Source organism: Triturus cristatus, chromosome 3_2 (assembly GCF_964204655.1).
Source record: "Triturus cristatus chromosome 3_2, aTriCri1.1, whole genome shotgun sequence".
NCBI classification, from domain to species: domain Eukaryota; kingdom Metazoa; phylum Chordata; class Amphibia; order Caudata; family Salamandridae; genus Triturus; species Triturus cristatus.
In genome coordinates this window covers 543,456,502-543,470,514 of record NC_140584.1, presented here as the reverse complement: position 1 = coordinate 543,470,514, position 14,013 = coordinate 543,456,502, and the positions used below count along the sequence as shown (strand labels likewise).

The window sequence follows — 14,013 nt, the reverse complement described above, 5'->3', positions numbered from 1 at the left end:
TTGCTTAAATATGGTGCATTCCTGCCCTATGCCAAAATGCCATAAATGAGGCCCAATTTTTGTTTATCCCATCCATGCACCAATAGCATGTTATGTTTAGGAAATACAGCACACTCACAAAGCTCGGTGGTTGGGCGCAAGGGAGAAGTGCGACGATAGGAGATGCTGAATACAAAAATCGGTGGAATGTTTGAATTGATCAAACTGTATTGTCTGTCAGCGTTCAAGATTTTACATATACAGCAGAATAAAAAGTGATGGGGAAAGAATTTCAAAAATAAACATTAAGAACAATACTGGTGTCCAATATAACAATTAATTAATGTCACTGTGTGTTTAGTACATAATGAATTAATGTGTACATACCTGTTGTATGGTGATCTCAGTAGAAGAGCTTGACTCCCGGTGCAACTATCCGTGGGTGTGTGACAACCATACACAGGAGGAGGGACTGAATACTGCTGATCTGCTGTGGAGAAACAGCAAATCATTTCAGAGTTGCCCTCATTTTTTATTTGCAAAATAATTTCTGCAGAACAGCTTTCTTATATAGAATAAGAGAAACCATGAACCATTAAATAGCAAAAATCTGTTTGTATGCTGAAAATCCTTGGGGCCTATTCACAAGCTGCATTTTGTGGTATGAAATCAAGTATTACAGTAGTATTACTCATGTGTTAGAAAATGCTCATTACAAACCTAAGGATGAAGACCTTTACATCCTCTTTTCATTGCAGAGATCTCCACTAAGCTGCCAAAGATCTCCGAACACATAAGTATATGTTTGAGTTGTAAATGTGAGACGGAGTGGGGGAATGTTGAGAACATTTGGGCTATCTACTTCTAAATGGTAGAGGTTGAGGAAACTTTAAGCAGGTGTTTAGGGAGGGACGTGCTAATACAAATCCACACACAAATAAATAAGATAATTGCTATTCGTAGACTACAACTTTAAAGTTACAATAGCCATAAACTTGTCAAAATAGGAGTATATGAACTCCAACCCAGTCTTGGAGTAAGTTAAGCACCACTCACTGGTACTGCAACTCTCTCTATAGAAAATAGTGGAGTTAAATAAATACAATGACACCCCTTAGGAATTAATGTTAAATAGATTAAATCACTTTGATATTTAAATTATATCTATGTATAAATTGTTTTCAATAATAATGAATTATATTATTATAATGAAAGTTAATAATGAATCTAATTTTTAAAAACAAATTAATATTTCTTTACAAAGTCATATAAATTGATTCATAAGACTTTATAAAGGTTTACTAAATAGTAAATTAAATTGAAAATGGTAGTGAGGGTGGGTTTTTGTTATCATTTGAAAATTATTATTTATAACTCAAATTCCCATATTTAAATTCATTTTTAATACATGTTTAATGTATTTGTTTAATTAAAAAAAATGCATTATTATAATTTTGGATTGGTCCTAGCTTTATAATAAATATCCTAATTTAATTAGCATTTATATTATACATTAAAATATGTTTTGCAATTTAAAGAAGAATAATAAACTTTAAATAATTTTACCTCTGCACCTAGGTGTAACTCTATGTGTGATGATCGCAGAGGGATCACAAAGAGATATGCATGTATCATTTGTAAATTGGACATGCTTCTATTCAAATGGGTGCACAATGTCCTGGCAGTAATCCTTTGTTTTGCTGTAACATGTGAAACGTTTGAGAAAGAAAATAAATTGAATGATTGATGACATTCTGTATTAGAAATTGGGACTTTCTTCCTTAAAGATAATAATTTTTCTATGACGCCTCTTCCTTGAATTTGATAATTTCCCAAAGCCCTTGGTCCAAATTACATTCCAGACAAATTGTATTGTGTTCACAAGTGCTTATATTAACCATTCAGTACCATTAAATTCAGTAACTTTAACATATTTTACTTACGAAAAAAGCAAAACTGTGGGATGACGCAGTACATAAAGGAAAATATTATTATTGACAAACAGCCTGTTATAAGAGAAAAGATGTGTCAAACAAATAGTGATCGAAATAATAAAAATTGCTATTATTATCATTACTATCAATATTGTTATTGTTGTTATTATTGTTAGTCCTATAATTATTATTTTTTTAAAGCCTTTTGTATTATAGCAGACAGGTGGTACGATTGCTATATTACATGAATACGTAGAGCACGAAAATGCCTATTCTACTTGATGTCCTTTTGTTGTGAAATATATGGCATGTTTTTTCAAAAGTAAAATATTCAAAATGTTGGCATTATATTTGCCATTATTCTGTAAAGCTCATAACATATTTTTTGCGAATGAATGCATTTTATTTACATTTGATACTGCCTTTCCTCCTTTCGAATAGCATCACTTATAATATTGGAATCACTGGTAATGATCCTAAAACAGACAATGTGAGTTGGGGTCAACAATAGTGCTCTTGCATTCCACAAAGGGGTCTAATAGTTGTTACCTAGAGATGTCTGCTGGCTCATTGGATCCTCGTGTTTGAAGGAGTGGTTTGTAAACTGAGCAACGTGATGAGAGGGAGTGTGACCATAACTTGGAGCTCCATCAAACGCCAATGCATTGTAACCTTCCAAGAGAAAAGAAACAGGAGTTAACTTGCTGGCCTTGAACTTTCTGACTTCCTCTGAAACATTTCCAACAGTTCACACAAAGCTGCATGCTAACATCGTCCAAATGCCTTATCACACATGGCCAACTTTTCCTACCGCATTCTGCTTCTGAGGGTGCTCTGTGTACGTACTAAAATATCTCACTTCTCGGATATCCTGCACAGATGAAGTATTGTGTGAGTAACATTGCTTGGTGATCAACAAATTTATAGGAGCATTCAGTTGCCCGGTTTACACTTAAAAAAAGCTCCAAATAAATTGATGTACCCTATTTAGATCAGCCCCCACTATGAGGTTTGATAGGAAAACATCTGGAGCGATTTGTTAATGTACAAAGCCTGTCATTTGGAGAATAATATATTTTATAAATACAATGTTCGAACTCTTATACAATGATGTGATTAAACTCTAAATTAATTAAAGCAACAAACCACCGCAGGATAGAGTGGGAGAGAGAACAAAGCTCAATACACTCTGAAATTTAACAACACAATTAAAAAGCAGTGCTCATCCTTCTAACACCTTACATTTTGCAAATAGAATGTTAATTCGCAAACATATTTGTTCCGACTTGAAACTGATGCCAAATATGTGTTTTCTCTCATGACTAAATTATCCAATACCTGTACCCACTCATAAATTGTAAGCTGTTGGTTGATGTTTCTAATATGGGCAATGTTACAGAAAAGTAGAACATTCTTGGGATAAACTGTACAGTGAGATCAAGAAATTATCAATGTTATCAATTATCAACAAAAATAACATGATCCCTTTTAACAAAACAGCATGTTTGCTTTGTTATGGTATTCAGGCTTCACTGTGTAGTATTGAAGCATACTTTTATTTGGCTACAACTCAACTAACGACAGAGAGTATCTATTATCTGATGGAATTGATGGAGAAAACAAATGTTCTCCAAAAGTACACAAAATAGACTTGTAAGCAGGAAAATCACCTCCTTCACATAGCAACTGCCTTTGAAAGTACTCCCATGGAATGCAATTCTTCATTCAAACAGATGTTTAATTGGAATGCTGGTATGACAGCTGACATGAAAAATGTAGGGCTCCTATTGGACAGGACTCTAAATCTAACTTCTGATGTTAATTGACATGTTAAAATGTTAGTTTCAACGTCTGTTGCCCAAAACTTTAATTGGTGCATTTTGTTATGCTGAATCCTTAAAATACAGCCAGTTGTGTATAGTTTTCTATTAGAAATGTGTTCAACAACTAAGCACCAAATGACAATATTCAAAGAAAACTATCCAATTCATGATTTGTAAAAAAAAGTTCAGCAAAAAAAAGTCCAAACTGATTTGTGGCTCCACGAAACCCTCGTCCTTTCAAGGACATTGTTAAAAAAGAAAAAACTTAACTTATTCGAACGTTTTATCGCTCTTTGCACAATATTATGGTGAAGATAAATTACAGGATGTGGAATCTTTTCCATAACTAGTTCCTGTTACCAGAATGTCCTCAGAGGTTCTGTCAGATGCAATGGGAACTGTGTGACCTTCAGCCAAAACCGCAAGATGGCTTTACGGAAGCCATCTTGGTTTCTTATATTCAATCACTCAAGCACATATTACAAGATTTTCCATGCTTCTTAACTGGCTATTATCAAAGCCTTGTACAGAAGTATTATTATAAAGCACTGCCACAGGATGAGAACAGTCATACAATGTTGTAAATGTTACTGATTACAGATCCCTGATATAACATAAAATCACCATCTAGCATTGATATACTTTCGACACAAGGATGTAGAGGTTACTTCTGCAAAAGCTGATGTCAACTTTTCCGGTTAAAAATAGAAACAAATTAAATAAAACAAACATATTAGTGTTGATGTTTGGCAAGGCAGAACCGTGTCCCAATAATGAAAGGATGCTTTCTCAATTGCTGTCGCATTAAAATGGAGCTGTCCCATCTGCTGTGCTCATTGATGCCGTGCTACCAACACAGGAATTAACCTTTTAAACTCGTTTTAAGGGCTTTCCGAAGAGACCGCAAATTAAGATTCGACGCTAAATTAAAAATAACACTCTACATTACAGCAAATGAGCATCGCTCGCCAAAAACAAACAGCAAGCAAATTCTGATTTAAATGAATCACCTTTCCGTTCCTGACCCCAGTGTAACACTACAATCGTCAATCAGGCGTTTGGACGCAGACTTTCATTAATTACTTGGAGCCGTTTAAACAACTCCAGCTAAAAAAGTAATTACAAGGTAATATTTTCTTTCTGAGGTTTCTCTAGTGGTCAGCATTTCCCCCACAGAATCCAGCCATCTTAGTAGGGCTACTGTTGTCCCACGGGAAGGGCATGCTTCATTTATTTTGCCTGACGTTCTTTTACTGTTCACACCACTCCCCGACAAGACAAACATCTTTCTTGATGTGATATCATCTGTGTCCGTGCAGGGAACGAGGGTGGATTTCGCCTTGTCATAAATCTTCTTTTTTTTTAACTTGTTTTCTGTTAATATAATGTCTTTCAAGGCCCTTCCACAGTCTAAAGAAAATACAAGTGCCTGCCTGGCACGTAGAATAAAAAAAATAGACCTCATGCCATTGGAATGAATCAGAGGCACAGCTTAGCATTGACGGGGGTTAACCATGAGTGATTGAATACTGAGCTCTTGCCGAGAAGATGCATGGATAAACCTGACCTGGTTTACCTAGGCATAATGAGCACCCGTGATAACTTTGTTTTGTATATCTTTTGTTTTTTTTTATAATTATTGAATAAATATTGTTAATAAAGTTAACTTTATAGCACAATGGAAAGCAATGTTTGAACACTACACAAAGTGAACATTATTCTTACTCGTTTGGACAGTTTGCAACTTTTTTGCCACAAACATGTAGGCCCAGAATCTCAAACAAATCACAGAATGCAGTGAAGCAGCTAGAAAAGCTGTGCTGCGTTGCGTGACAGGGAGGGAGCAGGAGAGCGCCACATCTATAGAGATATGGCTCTCACCCTCCCCCACACTGTAGCACCATAGTGCTAGGGTGCGTGCCTGAGTCTACTGTAGGTTTAATACAGGAAGGGTACCCTTCCTGTGCAAAATACTAGTGTTGAGACAGAATATCGAGTAGGAAATGCTGACTTACACGAAGATCGAGTTGGAAATATCGCGATTCAGGAATATCCGCAGCAAGAATATCGTGGTCAAGAATATCAAATTTAAGGTAAGAAATATCGTTTGTAAAAATATAGAAGTCATGTTTTTAATTATTTTTGATGTTAATATTTTGTTTGTTTTTACTTTTGAACTGACTGGACTGAGAATATTAATTGTTACCCCTTTGCAATCCAACATTTTCTGTACTGTTGCACTGATTGGAGTGGGAATAGTAAATTTTATCCTGCCACTATCCAACATTTTTCCTACTGTTGCACTCACTGGATTGGGAATAGTAAGTTTTACCCCTACGCAATCCAACACTTTCCCTACTGTTGCACTCACAGGAGTGGGAATAGTAAGTTTTACCTCTCCGCTATCCAACACTTTCCCTACTGTTGCATTAATTGGAGTGGGAATAGTAATTTTTACCCCTATGCAATCCAACACTTGCCCTACTGTTGCACTGACTGGAATGGGAATAGTAAGTTTTACCTCTCCACTATCCAACACTTTCCCTACTATTGCACTCTCTGGAATGGGAATAGTAATGTTTACTCCTCTGCTATCCAACACTTTCTCTCCTGTTGCACTCACTGGAGTGGGAATAGTAATTTTTACCTCTCCACTATCCAACACTTTCCCTACTGTTGCACTCACTGGACTGGGAATAGTAATATTTACCCCTCTGCAATCCAACATTTTCCCTACTGTTGCACTCACTGGAGTGGTAAATTTAAGTTTAAAGATTTTTAAATAGTTTAATGTTTTAATTTATAATATTTATTTTTATTTATTTTTAGAGGTTTTATATAGCGCTGGCTGGACCAGAAGTATCAGAGCGCTTTACATGAGTAAAGGATAGTTACAGTAAAAAGAACAAATAGAATTTTTAAATAGATTTTATGTTATTGTTATATAAACATATATACTATATTTATATATATGCATATATTTATATACATATATGTGTATATTTTTACAAACAAACTAAAGAAAAAACATGATATTATAATAAATAAATCGGACAAAGGCGGCAATGTCGTCTTATGGCAAAAAGACCATTACATGACTGAGGCAAGTCGTCATCTCTCAGACACCTCCTGTTACAGGAAATCGTCCAAACAAGAAATAAGGCTTGTACAGAACAAAGTGGTAAAATGTCTTATGCAATGGAAAAGACAGGGGCTCTTAACAAAAGATGAATTTCATTTTTTTAAAGTGAATTTTCCTATCATCCCTATTTTGTATTTTTTGCCAAAAATACACAAGTAGGTGGTCCCAGTGCCTGGCAGGCCAATAATCCCTGCACAGAAAAGCCTGCTTGAACAAATGTCCAAATATGTGGATCACTTCCTCCAACCCCATGTCTCTTCCTTACCATCTTTTGTCAAGGATACCACGGACTTTCTATGCAAGATCAAAGAGGTGGCATGGGAGTCTGATTTTCTGCTGGTAGTAATGGATATTGAATCCCTTTACACCAGCATTAACCACAGAGATGGTATGACAGCGGCTAAATACTACCTGGCTGAAAGAGGAATCGATATGAAGGAACACAACGCCATGCTATTGACCATGATAGAACTGTGCCTCAATAATAACTACTTTCTTTTTAATCAAGAGACATATCAACAACTAAGAGGTGTCGCCATGGGGTCATGCTTCTCCCCCAGCTATTCGTGTCTTCACGTTGGCTGGTGGGAGGAGCATGTCCTGAGGGCAGAGTATCATAAAGAATGGGATGAAAATATCATGTACTATTGGCGAGACATTGATGATATCTGCATGATTTGGAAAGGTAGCAAAAGTTTGGCAAATGATTTCATAAACTCTATCAACTGTAATGGTCTAAATTTGAAATTTACAGCAACTATCAATGAACTTAATGTTGAATTCTTAGATGTGTCTGTTTATGTGAATGAGGGCAAACTACACACTAAGTTACATCGTAAGGTCACTGCAGGCAATTCAATCTTACATGGTGAAAGTGCACATCCCCATCACACTATACGTAGCATACCACATGGCGAGTTCTTATGTATTCGCTGTATCTGCAGTGAAAAGATTGAGTGGTAAATCTCAAAAAGAAGCCCTTCTTCACTTTCTAGCTCGAGGATATACAAGAATGATGCTAAATCAGGCCCTGGCAAAAGCTAATACTCTATCCAGGGATGATTTATTGATTTCCAAAAAAGACCGTGTTACCACCTCGGTCTTGCCCCCCACTGATGCTGACAATGATAAAAGTAAAATAAGATTCATTACTACTTTTAGTCAGCAGGAAAAGACGATACGTAGAATAATATATTCTCAATGGCCAATCACATTGACAGACATCACACTTAGATCCATTCTTCCTGATACACCAGAGATCACATTCAGAAAGGCACCATCAATGAGGGACGCTCTTGTTAAGTCGAGCCCAGAAATAACTGTTAAAAGTTCCTGGTTGACTAAGAATGGTTTCTTTAAATGTAATTCATGTCGTGCCTGCACCTTTGCCACCAATTGCACTGAATACTCTACAACGTTCAGTGAGAAAAAAGTTGCTATCAGTGAACATTTGACTTGCCCCACTGAATTTGCTGTGTATAAACTGCGCTGCACATGCGGCTTAAATTATATTGGCAGCTCTAAGCTCCCTGTGCATAAACGCATTTTGCAACATGTGAGGGCAATAGCCAATTCCGATCCCAACTATCCGGTGGCCAGGCATTTTAAGTTGGTCCACAATAAGAAACTAAAAGATCTGGAATACACAGTATTGGGGGCTGTTCCCATGCCCGGACGGGGTTGGAACCCTGAGAAAACTGTCCGACAATTGGAAACCCATTTTATCTTATCACTCGATACTAGAATGCCCAATGGCCTTAACAATAGCGAAGATATGCACAATTTTCTGTAATGCTATGCCCACCCTAACTATCATGTTCATTTCTCTGAGTTTCTCGCTATTTTTAAATGTAGGTAGTAACTTTGCTCTACACTCTGATCTTATTTTTGAACTGTTCCATATTTGTCTCTGTCTACCTTAGACATTATATTTTGTTATACTTGTTCAGGCTTGGACAAGGATTTACTGCAGCCACAAATACATTGATATTTCTCTTTTTGCACTATTTCCATGGACATTTGCACATGATTCAGCACTTTTTTTAACAGACTACAATTTTAGGTAATTCATCCTGATTTAAGACTTTTTATTACCTTTTAATATTTGTACTTACTATGAAATATTGACTGAGTTGAGGCTATTTTTTAATAATATGGTTGATTTTATTGATTTTTATGCATAGTATTAAATAGTTATGCACTTGCACTTTATCTGCCTTCTGCCCTAATAGATGGTCATGCAATTTTACTTTCATCTGTGGGTTTAAGTGATCGATAATGTATCATGAATCCCTATGCACTTGCAACATTAGAAGCCATTCTGCTTGTACATTCCGTGATATCCTTGCACTTGCACTTTATTTGTACATTCCGTGATATCCTTGCATTGGCACTTTATTCCTTTTAGGCATAATGAAATAGCTGGTTCTGGATTTTACTTATTTAAGTGAAAAATCTTTTGCATTTGTGCGCATATATATTAGGGTGACATGGTTTCTCACTATGTATGAATTTCAATTTCCAACTATGGTTTAAATGGCTTGCTTTTTTGTATTTCATTTATGAATTGTAATGTTTTGACACACTTTGAAGGTATGCAAGTAGTTCTATTGGGAAATTCCGTTTACTTTTAAGCCTGTTTTTCATGTCTATTCACTTGGTAGTCACTGTCTACAGCCAATAGTGCACTCAGTTGTATTTATGTAATCCCTATTGATGAACGCGTCATGTGATCAAGCTCGCAAGAGCGAGCGAAACGCGTCATGGCGGGCATTGAGCCTGAGTTGATTCCAGGATGTATTATTGCCTGAATAAACTTCTGCACTGGTCAACGCAAACTGGATGTGGTCTTTCGTAATTCTGTAAGGAAAAGAGAATGAAAGAGGTCCATGCCAGATATCCTCGGCGGAAGTTGCTGTACGGGGCTGGACTGTGGTTTTTTGATATATATATTTATATACATATATGTGTATATTTTTATACAATTTTAAATTTTAAAATACATTAAAATTAATAGTTTATTAATTGTTTCAAAGTAAATATGTATATATATATATTGATAATTATGTACGTGTGTTTAATTTTTTTTAAATTACATTTATTTGTTATATTTGTTTGAATGTATATTAAATCCACTTTATTCTTTTAAAATTATTTTTTATTTAATATTTATTAATATATTACATATATATATATATATATATATATATATATATATATATATTAATTGATAGTTTTTACAACTATATTTTTAACATCAATATTTTCCCCACAATATTTTTGTACTTACCTGTTTGAGTATAGGGAGTCGATATTTTGGCATTCTATATTTTTTCATCGATATTATTTACTTCTATATTTTTTACATCGATATTTTGTCCGTGAACCCAAAATACTATGGCTAGAAAAGTTTAAAACCTTTTCCTACTTTGCATGTGTGCTGTACAGTGCAGCACACATGCAAAGTCAGAAAATCATGGAGAAATGAAAATATTTCTTCTATTATCGCCTGCTTTTCAGCAGTCAATTTTTGGTGCTAAACTCTGCCTACTAACGTTAGTGATAGGGTTTAGCATCAGAAAACATGGGTGGTTGTATGGGAATGCCCATGTACCACCCATGTAATGTTAATATTGGTGAATACAATGTCAATGTACACTATGATATATGCATGCACAGCAGCCGCAATACCAATAAATGCAATGTTGATGTACGCCATAAACTATGCACTTATAACAATGTCAATACCAGTAAAAATAATGTCGATATATACTATGACAAATGTACACATGATAACGAGAATGTCAGTGAATATGATATCAATGACTGCCATGTTCTATGTGCACGCATTAACGAACTTGTATTGTTGCTATCGACTTCACCCAAGATAACCTCCCCATCCACCCCGAGTCAGAGATACGTGGTCAGATAGGCCTGGAAACCCAAACCCAGGCCTACCGATTGATACGTTACAGCTGGGGTTACACTCAGCTCGAAGACAAACATGCAACCAGAGAAAAACCTGATTGATCCCACAGATAGGAAGCTACACCATAACAGGTCCGAGGAAATTGCCCCCCAATAAAACATGTTTGCCAAAGGCTCACGTTCCCAAAACACCACAAAGTTAAATGCAATATCCAGTTAGAAACACTCAGCCAATCAGGACACAGTTCGCACACCACACGCAGTGATCAAGCGTTCCTCATGCCGGACATCTGGACACCTACACACTGGCTCACACTAGCTCTTCCCAAGGCCGAGAGCCACCTCTTTCCCCGTTATGAGATGGATGTACTTAGAATTTATGACTATGCCCAGACCCACATGCTCTCTAATAATGTGAACTTGTTTTATTGTACCTCACAAACTGCACATATGATCGGCCAAAACTTCTGTACATTGAGACTGTCTTCAGACGTGGCTCTGTCAATGTTCTCCAGCCGTTGTGTTTAATTAAACCAACTTGTTCCTGTTTTGTCAAACGCCTCTTATCTTTAAATTTTTTCAAGGTAAATTCATAACCGAGCAACACCACCTTGACGCAAAGTAATGAAAGCAGCCTTTCATGCTGCTTTGTGTTACTTTTTCATACAAACCAATGCACATACTAATTTGCGGTGTTTGTTAATCGGCAAAAAGGTTAATCGTCAGTTTAGCGTTAAAAAAGTAACTGTAACCTGACGCTTAACCTTTGTGAATCTTGCCCTTCTCCTGTTAATGCCTACTTTTCAGCTGCGTTACTTTTTGGCACTAAACCCTGTCTACTATTGTTAGTAGATAGGGTCTAGCATTAATAAGCATGGGTGGTTACATGGTAACGTCCATGTACCCCCCATGTAACACATTCTTGACGCAAAGTAATGCAAAGTAGCGTTTCACGCTGCTTTGTGTTACTTTTCCATACAAACTAATGCAAATACCAATTTGCCTTTGTTTGTTAATCACCAAAAAGGTTTAGCATTGCTTTGGAGTTAACAAAATAATACTTATCTGACCATCAACTTTTGTAAATCTTGGCCATACTCTCTTCTGACTTACGGGTAGTGCATGCTGTAAAGCAAATCTGTTTATGCATGGCATTCATGTTCACTACAGACTTAGACCAATATTCCATAAGTGTCATTTTGCAGTGATAACATGTTTTATTGAGTTTCACGTTTGCCTGGCCTCTTGGCACCCTCTAACTAGGCTGAGCAGCCGATGGTGAGCATGATCCTTGAAGTGGAGGCGGCTCAAAGGGAAAGAGCCAAGCTGTTCTACAATAAGAAACTTTGAGTGTGGATGCCTCATGACACATTGTTCAACAGTCTTCCACTCAGGACAAAAACAAGTAGGTTTTTTTATTTTTATTTTAGCTGCCCTATTCTTTCCTTTAGGAAAACATTTTTATCATACATAATGTCCCTTACAACTATGGAATCTAAAGTGATCCTTGTATTTTTTGTAATGTTTTCACACCACTCATATTTCTCAATTAGCTTCACAATACATTTCAAAATATTTTTCCGGAATTCATTCTCACGCCTTGCCACCCTTGCTCTTAGGTACTAATACACTTTTATGAAGCTTGAACAGTGTACAAAGAGATACAGAATTGTAATTGCATTTATATAGCGCTTACTACCCCTGACGAGGCATCCAAGTGCTTTTCGGCGAGTAGCACACTATTCCGGAACCCAAAAAGGATTAGTGGTGGATTAGTACAGTGAGATTTGAGTTAACTTGAGCGGTGGACATGTGAGTCTGTTAGTTGGATTGAAAAGGATAATGGGGGGATAGAACAGGGTAGAGTCTAGAAAGTGTTTATTGGGAGATGATAGTATTAAGATATGGTTTGAGACGAGTATAGGGAGAGATGGAGGAGGGGAGGATCTCTAGAAATGGATTACAGAGATCGCATTAGTAAAATGAGTTTTGGGATGAGTCAAAGGGGGTGCCAACACTATGGAACACTCTGCTTTTGGCCTTGAAAGACTCAGCCTCTCTCTTAGCTTTTCGTAATGGACTAAAAACCTGCTTTTTTTAAAACTCTGCTAATGTTTCCACTGTATCTTTCTCTACTCCTGGGGTAGCTTCGCGCACTACAAGTTTAATAATAATAATAGGTGAGGGAAGAATTAAGAAGCGTAGTGTGAGAAGTTGGCCAGGCATATGCTGGTCACTAGTTATAGTGGCCACCTTGCACCAGTCCAATTCGACTCTTATGGTAGATAGGTTTAAGACAACCTTTTAAAGAAAGCTATCCTAGTGGTAGCTTGGGAGAGCAGCCTTCAGGCTAAGTCTCAGAGGAATATAAAGCAGCTTGTTTTACCTTATAATCTCTTGAATTACCAAATGAAAGGACACCACACAGGTATATATATCAAATATATATGTATTTATTACTAGACACACTCTACTAATCTCTTTATGAGATTAGAAGCCAGGAACACATTGAAATATCAACGTTTCACAATAAGTTAAGCACAAATATGGCTGGAGCCCTAGGGGCGTACCAGATCATATTCTAAAAAAATGGGTTAAGAAAGTTGACTTGCAAAATGACAAGGCCTAGGGCCTGTAGAATAGATGGGGCTTCACTGCTGCAGTGAAAGCAGGTAAGTAACAGACCCACGGGAGACGCATGCAGTGTGTGAACACAGCCATGGGTTCCCTATTGATTACAATGGCGAAAGTCGAGGTTTGATTTTTAAGTTTTAGGGTAGTTCGAGGAAGTCTACAAACAAGCCACTTACAAGGTAAGTAATTCGAGGGCCAACACACACTAGGGCACCGGAGTGCACGAGTTACCTCACCCAGGGAAGCCGGGTGCATAGGTGTCTTTTGGTGTCGGGTCGCGTCGCTGTTTTCTATGGAGACCAAAGAAGACTTGCTGCTTGCGTCGACTGAAGAAGTGTCCGGTGGAATCCAAGGGTGGATTCGAGATGCAGATGACCTGAAAATTGAAGGGACAGTGTTCAAAGTCACTTGCCAGTGACCGGTGGCCAGGAAGATGGATGACCACAGATGTTGGGTGATTTCAGGTCATCGATGGTGTTTTGACTCTTCGCTCACGAGGTCCAGGAGGGATCGATGATGACCAGCAGCTGGATTCGGAGTGTCCCACAACGTCTGCAGCTGACTGCGGTGTTGG

General features: G+C 37.1%; 1 protein-coding gene across 5 annotated transcripts in view; it reads right to left on the bottom strand.

Moving 5' to 3' along the window:
• Positions 1-14,013, bottom strand: part of WT1 (WT1 transcription factor) — a 250,847-nt gene that overhangs the window by 186,839 nt on the left and 49,995 nt on the right. For 3 of the 5 annotated variants that reach the window (XM_085648255.1, XM_085648257.1, XM_085648258.1), the window contains exons 2-3: positions 2,463-2,585; positions 367-469 (exon numbers count right to left, since the gene is read on the bottom strand). In XM_085648255.1, coding sequence (XP_085504381.1) covers positions 367-469; positions 2,463-2,585 — 226 coding nt within the window. The remainder of the gene's footprint in view (positions 1-366; positions 470-2,462; positions 2,586-14,013) is intronic. The other 2 variants (XM_085648256.1, XM_085648259.1) reach the window with 1 other exon arrangement.